This window comes from Dendrobates tinctorius, unplaced genomic scaffold (genome assembly GCF_039654945.1).
Source record: "Dendrobates tinctorius isolate UK_male_01 unplaced genomic scaffold, ASM3965494v1 ptg000156l, whole genome shotgun sequence".
Taxonomy (NCBI): domain Eukaryota; kingdom Metazoa; phylum Chordata; class Amphibia; order Anura; family Dendrobatidae; genus Dendrobates; species Dendrobates tinctorius.
In genome coordinates this window covers 27587501-27601265 of record NW_027361823.1, presented here as the reverse complement: position 1 = coordinate 27601265, position 13765 = coordinate 27587501, and the positions used below count along the sequence as shown (strand labels likewise).

Genomic DNA, 13765 nt, shown 5'->3' with positions numbered 1-13765 from the left:
TTTAGATCCTTGTTGCCTCAATATCAAATACAATGCTCTATTGAGTGCAATGTTAATTTGGATGTTTTTGTTTCTTTCGCTCACTTTGTGGTTCAGATGCATTTGTCTTAAGAGAAAAAAAATGTACTGTAATTAGTGGATGGCACCACTTTTCCAAACTACTAAGATACATTTTAAGGTTGGCATAATCTCTATAGATAGGAAGAAAGGTATACCTAAAATTGTATGCAGAGCACTTTTCATTGGTATTATAACATAAACCACCACAAGCCAATGACCACTGAAAACCAAAAATGATTTCCCCAAAAACTGTATTAGATCATCCATGGTACTGATCGAAAACGTTAGGTCACTGAGTAAAAAGCGGGATGCGTACATGCATTTGAATGTGGGGTAAATGGAGCAGAATTTAAGAAAATCTCAGTATTATTTATTTAAATAAAATTTAGTCTACAGTTTTGCAGTACATTACTGTCTCAGTTTTGTCATCAGACTGCAAATCTCCATGATTTTAGGTGATATTGAGATAGCGCTGTCCACAATCTGATGTGACATGAAATGCAATTTTAAAACGGTTCCAACAAGGTTGCAATTTTTTATCTATCCATGGGATATTGGATCCCAATTAACCATGAGAATGGGTGTAAAAAGTACCTTACTTGAATGGAGAGAGGCAATGACGCAAACTGTTCTATTCAAAGCTAGGCGAGTACAGCGCTTAGATATATCACTAAGTTTCATAGTTTTTAAATGGATACATGGCGGTGCACATGTTTGACTCATTGGTTCAAAAGTTTGGTGGGAGTCTTTTAGTGATTAGTAACTTATCACCTACCCTTTTATTATGAAACCCCCTCACACCAAATAACATAGCTGTTGGCTAATTGATGGTTCTGCCGATGATTCAGCCAACATCTATCTCTCTTGACTCCTCCATACACAGAAGTACTAGGCTTGCTCTCCATGTGACAGCTGATACTACACTATTCTTATGGCGGCTTATCTCACCAAAAACAAAAGGATTTAGCAGTTTGAATAAGGACACACCAGATCCTTATCCCCCTGACATCATCTGTTGAGGGAGAATTGGGAAGCTCTCATACACATTAGACTTTCAGCCAAGCCCACCGATATAGGGCGGTCCAGCCGATGTTAATCTAATGTGCATAGGCTCATTCATTCTACAGAAAAAAAAATCTAGTGATTAGCACTGATTCTAAAGAAATTAGATAATCTTTTTGTAATTGAAATTTCTTTTTCTACTACTTTGAATCAATTTTCATTACTGAACAGATGAAATGATGACCCCCCTTTCGAAGGTGGACAGTGAAGGTATACTAAGTAGTACTGCTTCTAGCAGTCAGAGAGCTATGGAAACAAGTCCTCACCTTATGAATGATGCTCCCTTCTCATGTGTTCCTCTTTTGGACCGTACTTTACTCTCTCAGATGAGGAGAAGGTGGAGAAAAAAAAAATGTCTCCAGGTTCTCCATTCTGTGAGTGTGCGAATGTCATCCGATTGCAGTCGATGTTTTCCATGGACTTATTGACCTGCATGGCCGAGTGCAATTTGAATATAGGCTCAAACTTGGCCATGTTGCCATTTTTTCCCTGTGCGAGGAAAAAATTGGACATGTGCATGGCCCCATAGAATAACATTGGTCAGAGTGCCATCCGATGTTTTGTTGGATCATACTCAGACGGTCATGTTCAGGAGCCCTAAGGCCAAAATCCTCACCCCCCTATGAAAATCCCAAGTTGTGATCCAATTCATGATTTATTGCATGTACTATGTAATAATTCAGAATCAGATATTTCTTAATATTTCTACTATACATTCACATATAATAATAAAATATAATATATATATAATATAAAATATATTGTGCTCAAAAGTTTACATACTCCGGCAGAATTTTTGCTTTTTTTGGCCTTTTTTCAGAGAGTATGAATGATAACGCCAACACTTTTTCCCCACTCGTGGGTAGTGGTTGGGTGAAGCCATTTATTGTCAAACTAAGACTTTAAGCTGTCATTGATGTTAGAGGGGACAATACATGGTATTAAGAAATGGGTTATGTGAACTTTTGATCAGGGTCATTTGGATGTTTTGGGTTATTATGATTTAAAAAGAGAAAACACAGTAGTTTCACAATAAATGGCTTCACCCAACCACTAACCATGAGTGGAGAAAAAGTTTTGGTGTTATCATTAATATTCTCTGAAAAAAGGCCAAGAAAGCAAAAATTCTGACGGGGTATGTAAACTTTTGATCACAACTGTATATATAATATAATATTATAATTATAATAATATAATATTATATTAATAATATACAAATAAATTAGACCATTCTCAAGTGTAAATGTCCCACTTTGACCATCCAAATATTCGGGATGTGTTATAGAGCAGGCTAAGAATGGTAGACACTTTTTTCTTCAGTTATTACCAAAGTAAAATACTGGCCAAATAAAGTATATGTCGGGCGCCACTTTTATATTCCAGATGCCAAAACGAATTGCTCAGCCTCTATTTTGCGGAAATATAAAGTTTTCTTTGCAGATCTTTCATAGTGCCTCATAACACATAACCTGATGTCCTAGAACTGTCTACTTCACGGACCTCGCATCTTATGTTTACACGTATGTGACGTTAAGAGGGAAACCATAGCTGTGATTAGAGGATCTCACAATTAAACAGGAATAAGCTCCATTTAATCAAAGTAAAATCTGGAAACAATTAGCTGTGACATTTTTCATTTTTCTAGTGGACTTGTCATCTGTGAGTGTGTGTTATAGCTGAACGGTTTACATTGGGGAACAAAAAAACAAAAAAAGAAGAAGAAAAAAAAAAGGATCTTAATCTTTTCTGCCTTATCTAATGTTTTCTTGGTTCAAAGGACATAATGTTCAGTCCGCGACCATCAAAATGTATTTGTGAGCTAAATATAGAGCTCTCATGTCAGATAGCATTAGTTATTAAAAAACCAGCGCGGAGAATTTTCTGAATAACTGATAACTTCCTGTTTATCTGCTCGTGGCATTTTACCCATTACGCTATTTTACACTACAATTAAACCTGATAAGTGCAAAAACCCAATTTCTTAATGGCCGCCTCTGATAATGTTGTAAAGCTTTTAAATACATTCCACATTATTAGACATGAGCAGATGTCAGGTATTTTGCCAAGTGAAGTTTTCTTTTTATACGGTCTTGGCGGCTTATACAATAATAAATTCTTTCTTAACATGGGAAAAAATTACAGACCCAACTAATTTCCCTGACGGGGAAGAGTTACATGTGTTTTCCACTTGTACATTTTTTTTTTTTTACGACAAGTTTACAATACTTCTAAAGCTGGAATTAATCAGGCGTCTCTCCAAGGCTATTTCAATAAACCCCCCTATGTGAATTGCTATTCTGAAATATTGTTTATTTTAGCTTTTACTCCAAATTTGTTAAACAGAGAAAAAGTTGCATTTCACAATTCATTCCGCTAACGCAATCTCACAAGCTAAGGCGTTATTTTCACCGGTATTCACTGGCGAGAGATTCCACCCAACAGGAAAATCTATTTGCGCAACATCAATTTTGGTAAATGGAGAACAGAAAACATATAAAAGTAGAGGCCTGATTAGATTTAGAATTGGGCACTAAAATGTGAAGAATTGGAGGATTTTCCTTCAAATTTTGGAATCCTTTCATTTTTTGTTGTTAAGCAACTTCTTATAGTACATGTTCTAACATTTATCCTCTGGTTGTCAGGTCCCATTGGCAACTAGAAACTCAGCTCTTTGATATAAAAATGAGATCGACCTCCATAGATATATTATGGAATGCAATGAAGGTGTTCAGTAGAGAGATATTAGCGAAGGAGATCTGCAAAAATAAAAGTAAGTCTAAACTATCAACAAATGAGCTTCAAGAGGAAGTGGATAAGTCAGAACACCTATTTAGTAGCGAGTCATCAAAACGACAGTGGGAAAAGGGCCAGAAAATCTTTGCAGACCATTTACTAAATAGGACTGATAACAAGAGAAACTCGGCTCTGGCAACCGGGGTCATTTCACTGTCCTCCATGAATATGGTGGCCTCTGGTAGTTGATACTAACAAAGGAAATGGCAAATAAACGGCTCATGGTACACAGTTTGTTCCCACCAAAAGCCCATTTCCAAATCATGTGGAATGTAAGTACATGGAGGGAATGTGGACTTTGCTCTGATTGCTACAAGCCAAAATAAAGAAGAGATAAGGACTGTCCTGACTGGTGTGACTACTATCAGAAGTGAAGGACTGCAGTGACTAATGGGGAAATGGACTCAAAGCCCTACAGAAACTAAAGAGGAAGTGGAGAGGAGGCCCTGTTTTAACTACTGGGGAAATAGAAGTCTTATGTAACTGCTTAGAAGAGTTGTCCAGTCTAAATTGATAAGTCTGTGTGACTGCAGAGTTCTGAATTCCCCAACGCTGAATCCCCCCAAGTCTTATGCATACTCCCATTCAGAGCTCGACTAGTGGGTACGACGTTACTCCATACACTTGTATAGAGCTAGGCAGCGTCTACTAGACAGCAGCGCCCAGTTGACGATCAAGTTACTAGACAGGGCACAGCCCTGCTCAATACAAGTGTATGGAGTGAGGCCACACACACTAGTCAGGCTCTGGCCAGGAGTATGTATAATGCATACATATCCTCCGGTACCGGGTCGGAAACCGGCGAATCCTTGCACCAAGCATGAATTGTTACTGTTAACCCCAAGGATGATTTATTCTTTTTTGCAGTGGGTGGTGACTGCAGGTAGCAAAATCAAATGCATGCAAGATCTGGGATGACCATCCCTGGTTCCCACGCATTTGGCTTTTTTTCAATTGTTCCTAGTTTTTATGTATTTTTAAATCAACAGTTCATCATTGAGACCTTCCAGTATTATTGTGGCATCTATCTTTATTTCATAGGCGAGTAGTGTTCAGAAATGGCCATAGACTTTATTGTGTGTCCTCGGAGATTGGGATCACTAATTCGACGCCATGAAAGATGCGAAAAACAATGAAATATTCAGAACACTTACTGTTTCATATCCTCCCAGTTTTTGAGCAGCTTGAAACATAGTCCAAAGGTTAACTGTTAGAAGGACAATAGGTATTTAGATAAGCATTGCATTAACCAGAGCACTTCAAACAAATACATATTAAAAGATAACAGCAAATTCATGCCAAACGGATCAAGAAACAGAGATGTAGATAGAGTTTACAATTACTGAGAAAAGATCTGCATTTCTTGCAGTCCTAAGCAGGTGTATAATATTGTGAAAAATTAATGAAAACGGCACATGGAAAGACTTGGAGCATGTTGTTTATAGGTCATATAGTACAGGTTTTATGGCTTCATAAGTAGAGATGGGCGAATATGTTCGGAAATCCGAATTTGCCATATTCATGCTGAATTTATATTTGACGATCGTTTCCGAACATATTTGATCATTTCTACTCCCATTGACTCCAATGGCGTTCGGCAAAATATTGCAAAAACAATATTCGCCGGCAATCGTAATCCGAACAGAATATTGAAAAATTTGATCAACTTTATTTGTAACGTAAAAAAGTAGTCTAAGATAAAAAAAATAATTTAATATTTTCTCAAAATACAGCAAAACAATACAAAAAATATAGAACATGTAATAATACAACACAAACAAAAATTGATACCAGAAGACACAACGCACATCCTGTTCTCCACAAACTACACAAGTCCTGTAGTTACTAATAGCAGATTAGAGGAAGTGTGACTTTCACAACATCACTTTTCATTACAAATCTATTTTTGAAAATCTTGTATGCTTTTTAATTTTTAATATAATGTTATATGCCCCACCTGGAAAAAAAATTACACAATCTTGCTGCTTTCTTGCACTTCAGATTAATATTTTGAATTAAATTGTACATCAAAAAGTACCATATATTACACACGCAGCAACTTAACAATAGTTTTTATAAAGCATTCTGGTTCAGGCCAGGCAATTTAAAAGGGATTTTCCAACTTCTTAAAGCATATTTTTGGTACATATAAAGCATTCTAATTAAACTTTGGTCCTCCATTAATTCCTGTTGACAGTTATGACACATAGACCCTGAATCACTATCACTAAGACTGACATTTTGTACACTTGTATTAATGAGGGTTGTGTTGGATTAAGGTGCCCCGAATTCATAAAGAGGCGCACCCCACTTAATGAATTTGGCACTTCTTATCAGTGGCATGCACCTCTGTGCGCCTCACCATTAAAGTTACTCTAGTCAATGACCGGAGTAACATTTCTGGGATTAGACACGACACCACTATTGAAGAATTGTTTGGACAGCAAACCCACACCTCTTCTCATTTTGGAAGAGGTTCTAGAAACTGGTGTAAAATCTCGCAAATTCACATTGTGTAAAAAATGTACAACCTTCAAAGTATTTTACGCCACTTTTTTGGCCACATTCTTACCCCGTAACAGCCAACTACAACCCACTGTTGTGATAGTACTTTGGATCACAGTGGCCAGTGATGTATGAAATGAAGACACATTACTAGTTTTCTACGACAGGAAGAGACATGAAAGATGAATATATTAAGGTATATTTTTATCACTTAAAGGAATTTAAAATTTATTCTGAGTGTTTGGAAAACTTAATTAAATCTTCAATCAGCTCCATTTTTCACATGTATGTTATATCGGACAGAACACGTGCCCATTTTAGCCTATGGGCAGGATTATATGTCCATTTGAAGGAGGTGGCTCTACAAGACTCGAAATTGCGAACTTCAGGCCACCATGGAGGTAACAGCTGACCGGTGGGGGTGCCCAGGGTCACATCCCCACTGATCAGAAATAATTCGGACAGGCCATCGATAAGAAAGTAGTGGCCAACTTTAAATAGTTTGACGTGTTACCAAATTTGCGATAGAACATTTAACCCAAATTGCAAATACAGACATTGGTGTAGACAGAACTGAAGTCTCTGTGCCCACAAATCTCATACATGGCTACTTTTCTTGATTGCAAACATTAGCCAGCATTATTCATGGGATAATTCTTTAGAAAGTCAACAGTAAAGGAGAAAAGACTACAATTTCTCCCTGAAATTCTCGAGTCATCTGCTTTCGTCCTGATACAATAGTTCACAAGGAATCATTACTGAAGGAGCAGAAAACAGTTACTGTAATCCAGTTACAATCATCGGCCCTTATCCACTTTCTAAACGCACACTGTTGGCCTTGCTTGCTCGCTTCTTGATAAAAACCCATCAAATTAAAAGCAGCTTCATCGCACGGGACTTAAGCCCTATTTATGTCATTCTCTCTTGTTTACGGAGAGTTCAAGAAAATTAAAATTAGAGAACGCGCCCTTCAACACAAAACAATTTGGAACCTTCCAATCTTTTTCAAATCCATTAACAGATTTGCTCCGGTCTGGATTTAATCTAAATCAATGCATAATGTAACAGAGCCGCTCACTGCTCTTGTATTGCACTCCGCCAGTTTGGAGACAAACATTGTAATCATCGGCAGTTATTCCAGTTTATCATAACAGCCAGGGCTCAGCAGCAATCTGTGCCAATCGGGTATGTAAATTGTTATGTAAAACATGTAAGGAGTGACATTCCTTATAAAAGTAACACATGGTTTTAATGACGGAGGAAAATATCACCAAGCACATATTGCAAATTTTGGGAAAGGGCACGTGTTGTTGGAGTTGGAGAAATAAAGTATTGTTGGGTTTGTCATTATAATTGTAGATAATTCTCTCTCAATCATATTGACCACTATAGACCAGTCATCTCTACACACACTTCACCTCATCTTTGACTATTCAGTTACTAACCTTAAGCCACCCCATACCCTTTAGATAGCTAATGGCCGAACAATGGTTCAGTCGATTGTTCAGCAGACGGTTATCTCATCTGGCTGTCCCATACACAGGAGCCCTCGCTCTCTTCTTTACGAGAGAGTCGCTCCTTGACATCAATGGCAGAGATTTATCGTTGAAAGAACAAAAGGATCTGCAGTCTGAAATCTGACATGCCGAATACTTATCCCCCCCCAACAATCAACTGTCGGGGTCCACATACATAATAGACTATCAGCTGAACCCGTCGATATAGGCGATGTATGCAGAAATACAAAAAAAACTATTGCTTTATGCACACAAAACATCTTTTCTATATATTTTTAACTTGATGATTTCCTTTTTTATTTTGTTCTTTGTTAATCCTGAAATATCCACAAATCCACATAATGTTATGCACAATTCTAATTAAAACAGATCAGTCTGGTCTTCTATGCTCCCTTTCCTGCCAGCAGCATGGTGTAAAAACAGAGATGATGAGCTTGATAGTACATCGATTCCTATTCTTTTTTTTTTTTTTTTTTTCATGCAAAATCTGTGTAAATGCAGCCGTGACTCTGTGAAAGCCTGCGAGTCCTGCTTTCTCTACCCTCAATGATTGGTTGATCTCTAACTGTGGGTGCAGCCGTGACTCCGTGAAAGCCTGTGAGTCTTGCTTTCCCTACCCACAATGATTGGTTGATCTCTAACTGTGAGTGGGTTGGAGAAGCAGGACTCACATACTCACTTTATTACTTTTGGAAGCATTTTGTTTGCTTTACTTTCTTATATAGCGCCATTGATTCCACAGCGCTTTACATACATCATCATTGTCCCTATTGGGGCTCACAGTCTATATTCCCTATCATTTTGTCTTTGGAATGTGGGAGGAAACCGGAGAACCTAGAGAAAACCCACGCAAACACGGGGAGAACATACAAACTCCTTGCAGATGTTGTCCTTGGTGGGGTTTTGCTAACCACTGAGCCATGGAATACCCTATATTCCACAGCATTATGTCTTCCTGTGTTCCCTTGAGATCTACTTTAAGCCAAAGACTGGACTGAAAAGACTCTGCCTTTCTTTTTGTTCACTCCGTTCTGGCCAGTACATTTTAAAGTCGATCACATATGCAGTAAATTATGATATTGCTGTAATCAGCCATAGAAAATGTATGCAACCTGGGACTCTCTGGTTAAAGAAACACCAGGACCTAAATCCTAACACACATGTAAAGTGCAAAAACTTTTCATTAAGTATAATAGAAGCACTTTGTTTAGTAAGTATTAAAGTTAGCTCAGTCTTCTGCTAAGGTCTTATGAGGTTGCTGATCATTTTGGAGTTCCGTTGGTAACAATTGTCAGACTATCAGGAGTTCTGGAGTCTGAGATGCTGGATTAAAGGGGTTGTCCCATCAAGATAAGCGCTAATTAACCCCTTTAAAGGAAATGAAGTAGACAGAAACAGCACAGATTTATGTAAATGATGACAGCTTTCACACCAAAAGGTTAAGAAATACTAAAAGTAAAGAACGTAAAACATAAAATTGTATCAGTGATGTTAATATTGTTATACAGCACATACCTCCTATTGAAATGAATCAGCAAGTGCTTTATTTTACTGAAAAATGACACGAAGCACAAATTTCTAACACTTTGAATATTATAAGTCACACAGTTTGTGCAGCTCAATCATTCTCCGTAATATCGAGAACACGACTTAAGCTTCTACACTCCATTGTAGGTTGGAAGAAAAAGCCAAATACAAAAGTCAAAAATGTATTTAACAGGTAGAAAACATAATGAAACATGGGCGATAAGAAGCTCTAACCAGGCAGTAACATGCACATTAGTGCTTGTTCACACAGACTATATGCAACAAAGTTAAAATATGATAAATTACTAAAAACAAGTACGGAAGACACGTTAGTAAAGAACACGTCTCCGCTCCATTACAAAAAGTCGCTAAGAAGGTTTATGATTCTGACAACTTATCATACCATATAAGAGATGGATCCAAGAACTTACAATATGTATATGTAATAAAGTAATAAAAATCCTGTACTTACTTTGCTTAAAACCTAAATATGGTATCCTCTCAATGGGCGTTTTCCGCTCTTTCATATATTTATACAGTTCTACTAGAAATGCCTGCTCATCGGCTTTGCCCTCTTCAGTCTTGCGCCGTTCTACTGCTGCAGCCACATTTGGCTTACCCTCGGTTATGATTTTCTTGCAGTTGCCGTTGGCACTCCTGGCTTTTGGCAGCACTGTCTTAATTTCACACTTTACCTAAAAAAGAATTGAGCACAATGTATGAACTTTAGTGCCCTAGTGTTCTATTTCACAGACGGAATACATAGACAGCAAGCAGAGATAGGCTCATAGACTCCAAAAACTCATCAATACATGTGAGGAGCGAAGGCTAGCCGGTCAAGTCCAATCCCACTCATGAGCTACTATTCTGTACAACAAATAGCTAAAATAAAAAAACAATCGTAATGGAGTATACAGTATAGGATGAGTTCAAGTCCCCTAAGGGGACCAAATTATGAAGTAATAAATAAATAAAAAAGGCCAAAATTTTAATCCTCACCTTCTCCCCAGTTAAAAATAAAGAAATTAAAGAAAAAAACATTTGGTATTCCCACATCCGTAAAAAGTCCGGGCCTTAAATGATCAAAGTATAGAATTAATTCACTCATATTGTAAATGTCATAAGAGGAAAAAAAAAAGAGAAAAAAATGCAATAAAACGTGATCAAAATGTTATATATAATCCAAATTGGTCCAGGAAAAAATAGCAGTTCGTCAAAAAAAAAAACAAGCCCTGAATGGAAAAATAAAAACGTTACGAGCCTCAGAAAATGTCTCCACAAACCGAATTTTCTTTTCATTTACAATCGTCTAAACCCCTAAAATAAAATAAAAAAAATAAAAAAAAATAAAAAATAAAAATTGTAAGTTTGGGAGTGCTGTAGTCAGTCTGACCTGGAGAATTATATTGAGAGTTCATATTTTTCCAAAGAATTTATACTGTAGAAAGCAATACGCAAAAATCAGTGGCGGTAAGGTGTTTACTCACTGCAGGTTTACATTGCACGGTGGGGAGGGGCGCCATTTCAATTTTCACCTCAGGCAGCAGGAAAGTTAAAATTAAGTCACGTGGTTTCTTATTAGTAAACAAAGACCAAGAAGAAAAAAGGCGAGACATTTTTTTGTGTTTGTTTTGAGCAAATTGCAGTGTTGTTTCAGAAGTTGGATAGCCCCTTTACTGCTTGCTATGATGGAATTGTATCGATCTGTGAAGACTGGTCGGAGCACGTGCTAACCCCTGTCTACCACCAAAATTACCTATATCATAACTGAGCAATTGAAGTGCAATAAAAGAAGGCTCGATCTGGTGACTGTGTCATTCCCCATTGTGTGGACAGCCAGATGCACGTGCGTCACTTACTTGGGGAAAAAATGGCATTAAGATTCACTATGGGAAGAAGACAAGCTGGTAGAGGCATTGTGAAGCTCTCAGCAATGTTCTGCTGGAGCCACTTGGGTCATGGACTCCATGTGGATCTTACGTTGGCACCTACCACAACAGTGTCACATCCCAAATACACTTTTACATGAGGAAAGTATTTGTTAATGGCCCTGGAGACCAGTCATATTCTTGTGTTCCACCACAGTGCCAACATTGTCCAGGAGTGGTTTGTACAAAATGACAGTGTTGACTTGGCCTCCAATTTATAGTACTATATAGTATAGTCGATCGGACAATAGAAGGTGCAATTAGGTACTAAAAACAAATTTAAAAAATTTAAAAAAAATATAAAAATTTGAATCAACCCTTTTTTCCCCCATTAAAAATAATAAAAAATAAAATGTGAAAGAAAAAACATATGTGGCATTGCTGCATCCGTAAAAGTCCAATCTATCAAAATATAATAAATACACCGTATTTTTCGGACTATAAGACGCACTTTTTCCCCCAAAAAATTGTAAGGAAAATGGGGGGTGCATCTTGTAGTCTGAACACAGGCTTACCGGGGGGGTTGTGGCAGTCGTGTAGCAGCGGCACTGGCAGAGGTGTGGCAATGCTGAGGTTCAGTGTCGGCGGTGGGCGGTGCAGAGCACACCTGAGCAGGGTCCCTTCCTCAGGATACCAGCGGCAGAAATGTGGCGACATCTTAGCCCTGTGTCCACAGCGAGCAGATCCGAGTGCATCACCGGTTTCCCTGCGGCCATCTTCCTGAAGACGTGGGCTGCCGGAGGTGGCGCATATGCAGATTGAGATCTCTACAGTTCTCTGCTTCAGGAAAATGGCCGCCAGAGCCAGCGCATGCACAGATTGAGATCTCTGCGGCCATTTTCCTGAAGCTGAGGGATGCAAAGATCTCAATCTGCGCACGCGCTGCCTCAGAAAAATGGCCCCCGAGAAACCGGTGATGCACTCGGCTCTGCTGACCGTGGACACTGGGCTGCAGCGCCGCCACATTTGTGCCACCAGCATCCTGAGGAAGGGACCCTGCTCCATGCTCTGCCTCACCGCCAATACCGGACCCGCAGCATCGCACCCCGGGACTGCAGCATTGCCCCACTTTTGCTGCCGCCGGCTTCCTGAGGAAGGGACCATGCCTCCTGTGACCTCGCTCTACCACCGCCAGCCCTCAGGCAAGATACCTTAAATTTGGACAATAAGATGGACCCCCATCTAATAAAAATCTTTTTTCTGCTATTTTCCACCCCAAAATTTGGGGTGCATCCTGTGGTCTGGTGCGTCTTATAGTCTGAAAAATACGGTCATATAAAGTAATAAATAATATAAAGTAATTAACCCAATCACTAAACGGTGTAAAGAGAAGAAAAATCAAACCGTCTAAAAATGCAGTTTTTCGGTCGAAACAACACATAAAAAAATGCAATAATACGTGATTGAAACGTTATATCTATCCCAAAATAGGCCCAATAAAATTGAGAGTCTTTCTCCCCCCAAAAAAAAAAAACTAACTCTCTGGCAGTTTTAGGAAAATGGAGACAAATCATTTCCTTTTCTTACAAACTTCTGAATTTTATTTACTACTTGATTAAAAAGAAGACTGTAATGAGGTTCATTTTGCGCAATTCCACTGCATTCCACTAATTTTTTTTTTTCAGTACTTTAAATGGCAAAATGAATGGTGTCATTGAAAAAATACAAAAAATTTAAAGCTCTCATATCTATGTCGACAGAAAAGTAAAAAAAAAAAAAAAGTTATGGCTCTTAGAAGAGGGGAGGAAAAAAAAAAAAAAACGAAAATGGAAAAATGGAAAATCTCCTGATCAGGAAAGTTGGTATTAAACTATACCGAACGCTGAGAACTATTGTCCCCAGAGTTTTGCTTTTAAAGGACAAATTTCTAACACATTTTTTCGATTTCGCGGAAGGCGCACTTTTATATTTTGTACAATAATCTAGAAAAAGGGTGAAGGGAGCCGACATCCCTCCCTCCTCAGAAATCCGGCATTTACCTACAAGGCAGTTTTGTTTATTCTTTGACTACAAAAACATTTAAGAAAGTTATTATGTCTCGAAGATTAAGCTAACGCTACATGACATGAATGGGGGAGCACTGTCCTACTTTCAGCTTCATTCTCAAGAAAAAAATCAGTCCAGTGTCAAACTAACACTGCTGCATTTTTTACAGGAAAGAAAAAAAAAATCCTTTGTGCTAAAAATAACCATCTCCATCGGAGACATTGGAACAATAAACAATCAAGAGGCAGCAGAAATGAAAGTGAGCTTTAAAAGATTACCTTGGCAACAGTTTTGCCATCACAAATATTGGAGGCATCTTTCACTCCGTTAACGGAATCTCTCCTCTGCGGGCATTGCTTCTTTTTGCGCGGTCGGCCTTTCAGGTTT

The 13765-nt window shown here is 38.3% G+C and overlaps 1 protein-coding gene across 3 annotated transcripts in view; it reads right to left on the bottom strand.

Annotated features, from left to right (window-relative positions):
• ARID5B (AT-rich interaction domain 5B) overlaps positions 1 to 13765 on the bottom strand; it is a 354406-nt gene that overhangs the window by 69588 nt on the left and 271053 nt on the right. For all 3 annotated transcript variants that reach the window (XM_073548292.1, XM_073548293.1, XM_073548294.1), the window contains 3 exons: positions 13657 to 13765; positions 9937 to 10159; positions 5070 to 5122 (listed from right to left, as the gene is read on the bottom strand). The exon at positions 13657 to 13765 is cut by the window's right edge and continues 4 nt beyond it. In XM_073548292.1, the coding sequence (XP_073404393.1) occupies positions 5070 to 5122; positions 9937 to 10159; positions 13657 to 13765 (385 nt within the window). The remainder of the gene's footprint in view (positions 1 to 5069; positions 5123 to 9936; positions 10160 to 13656) is intronic.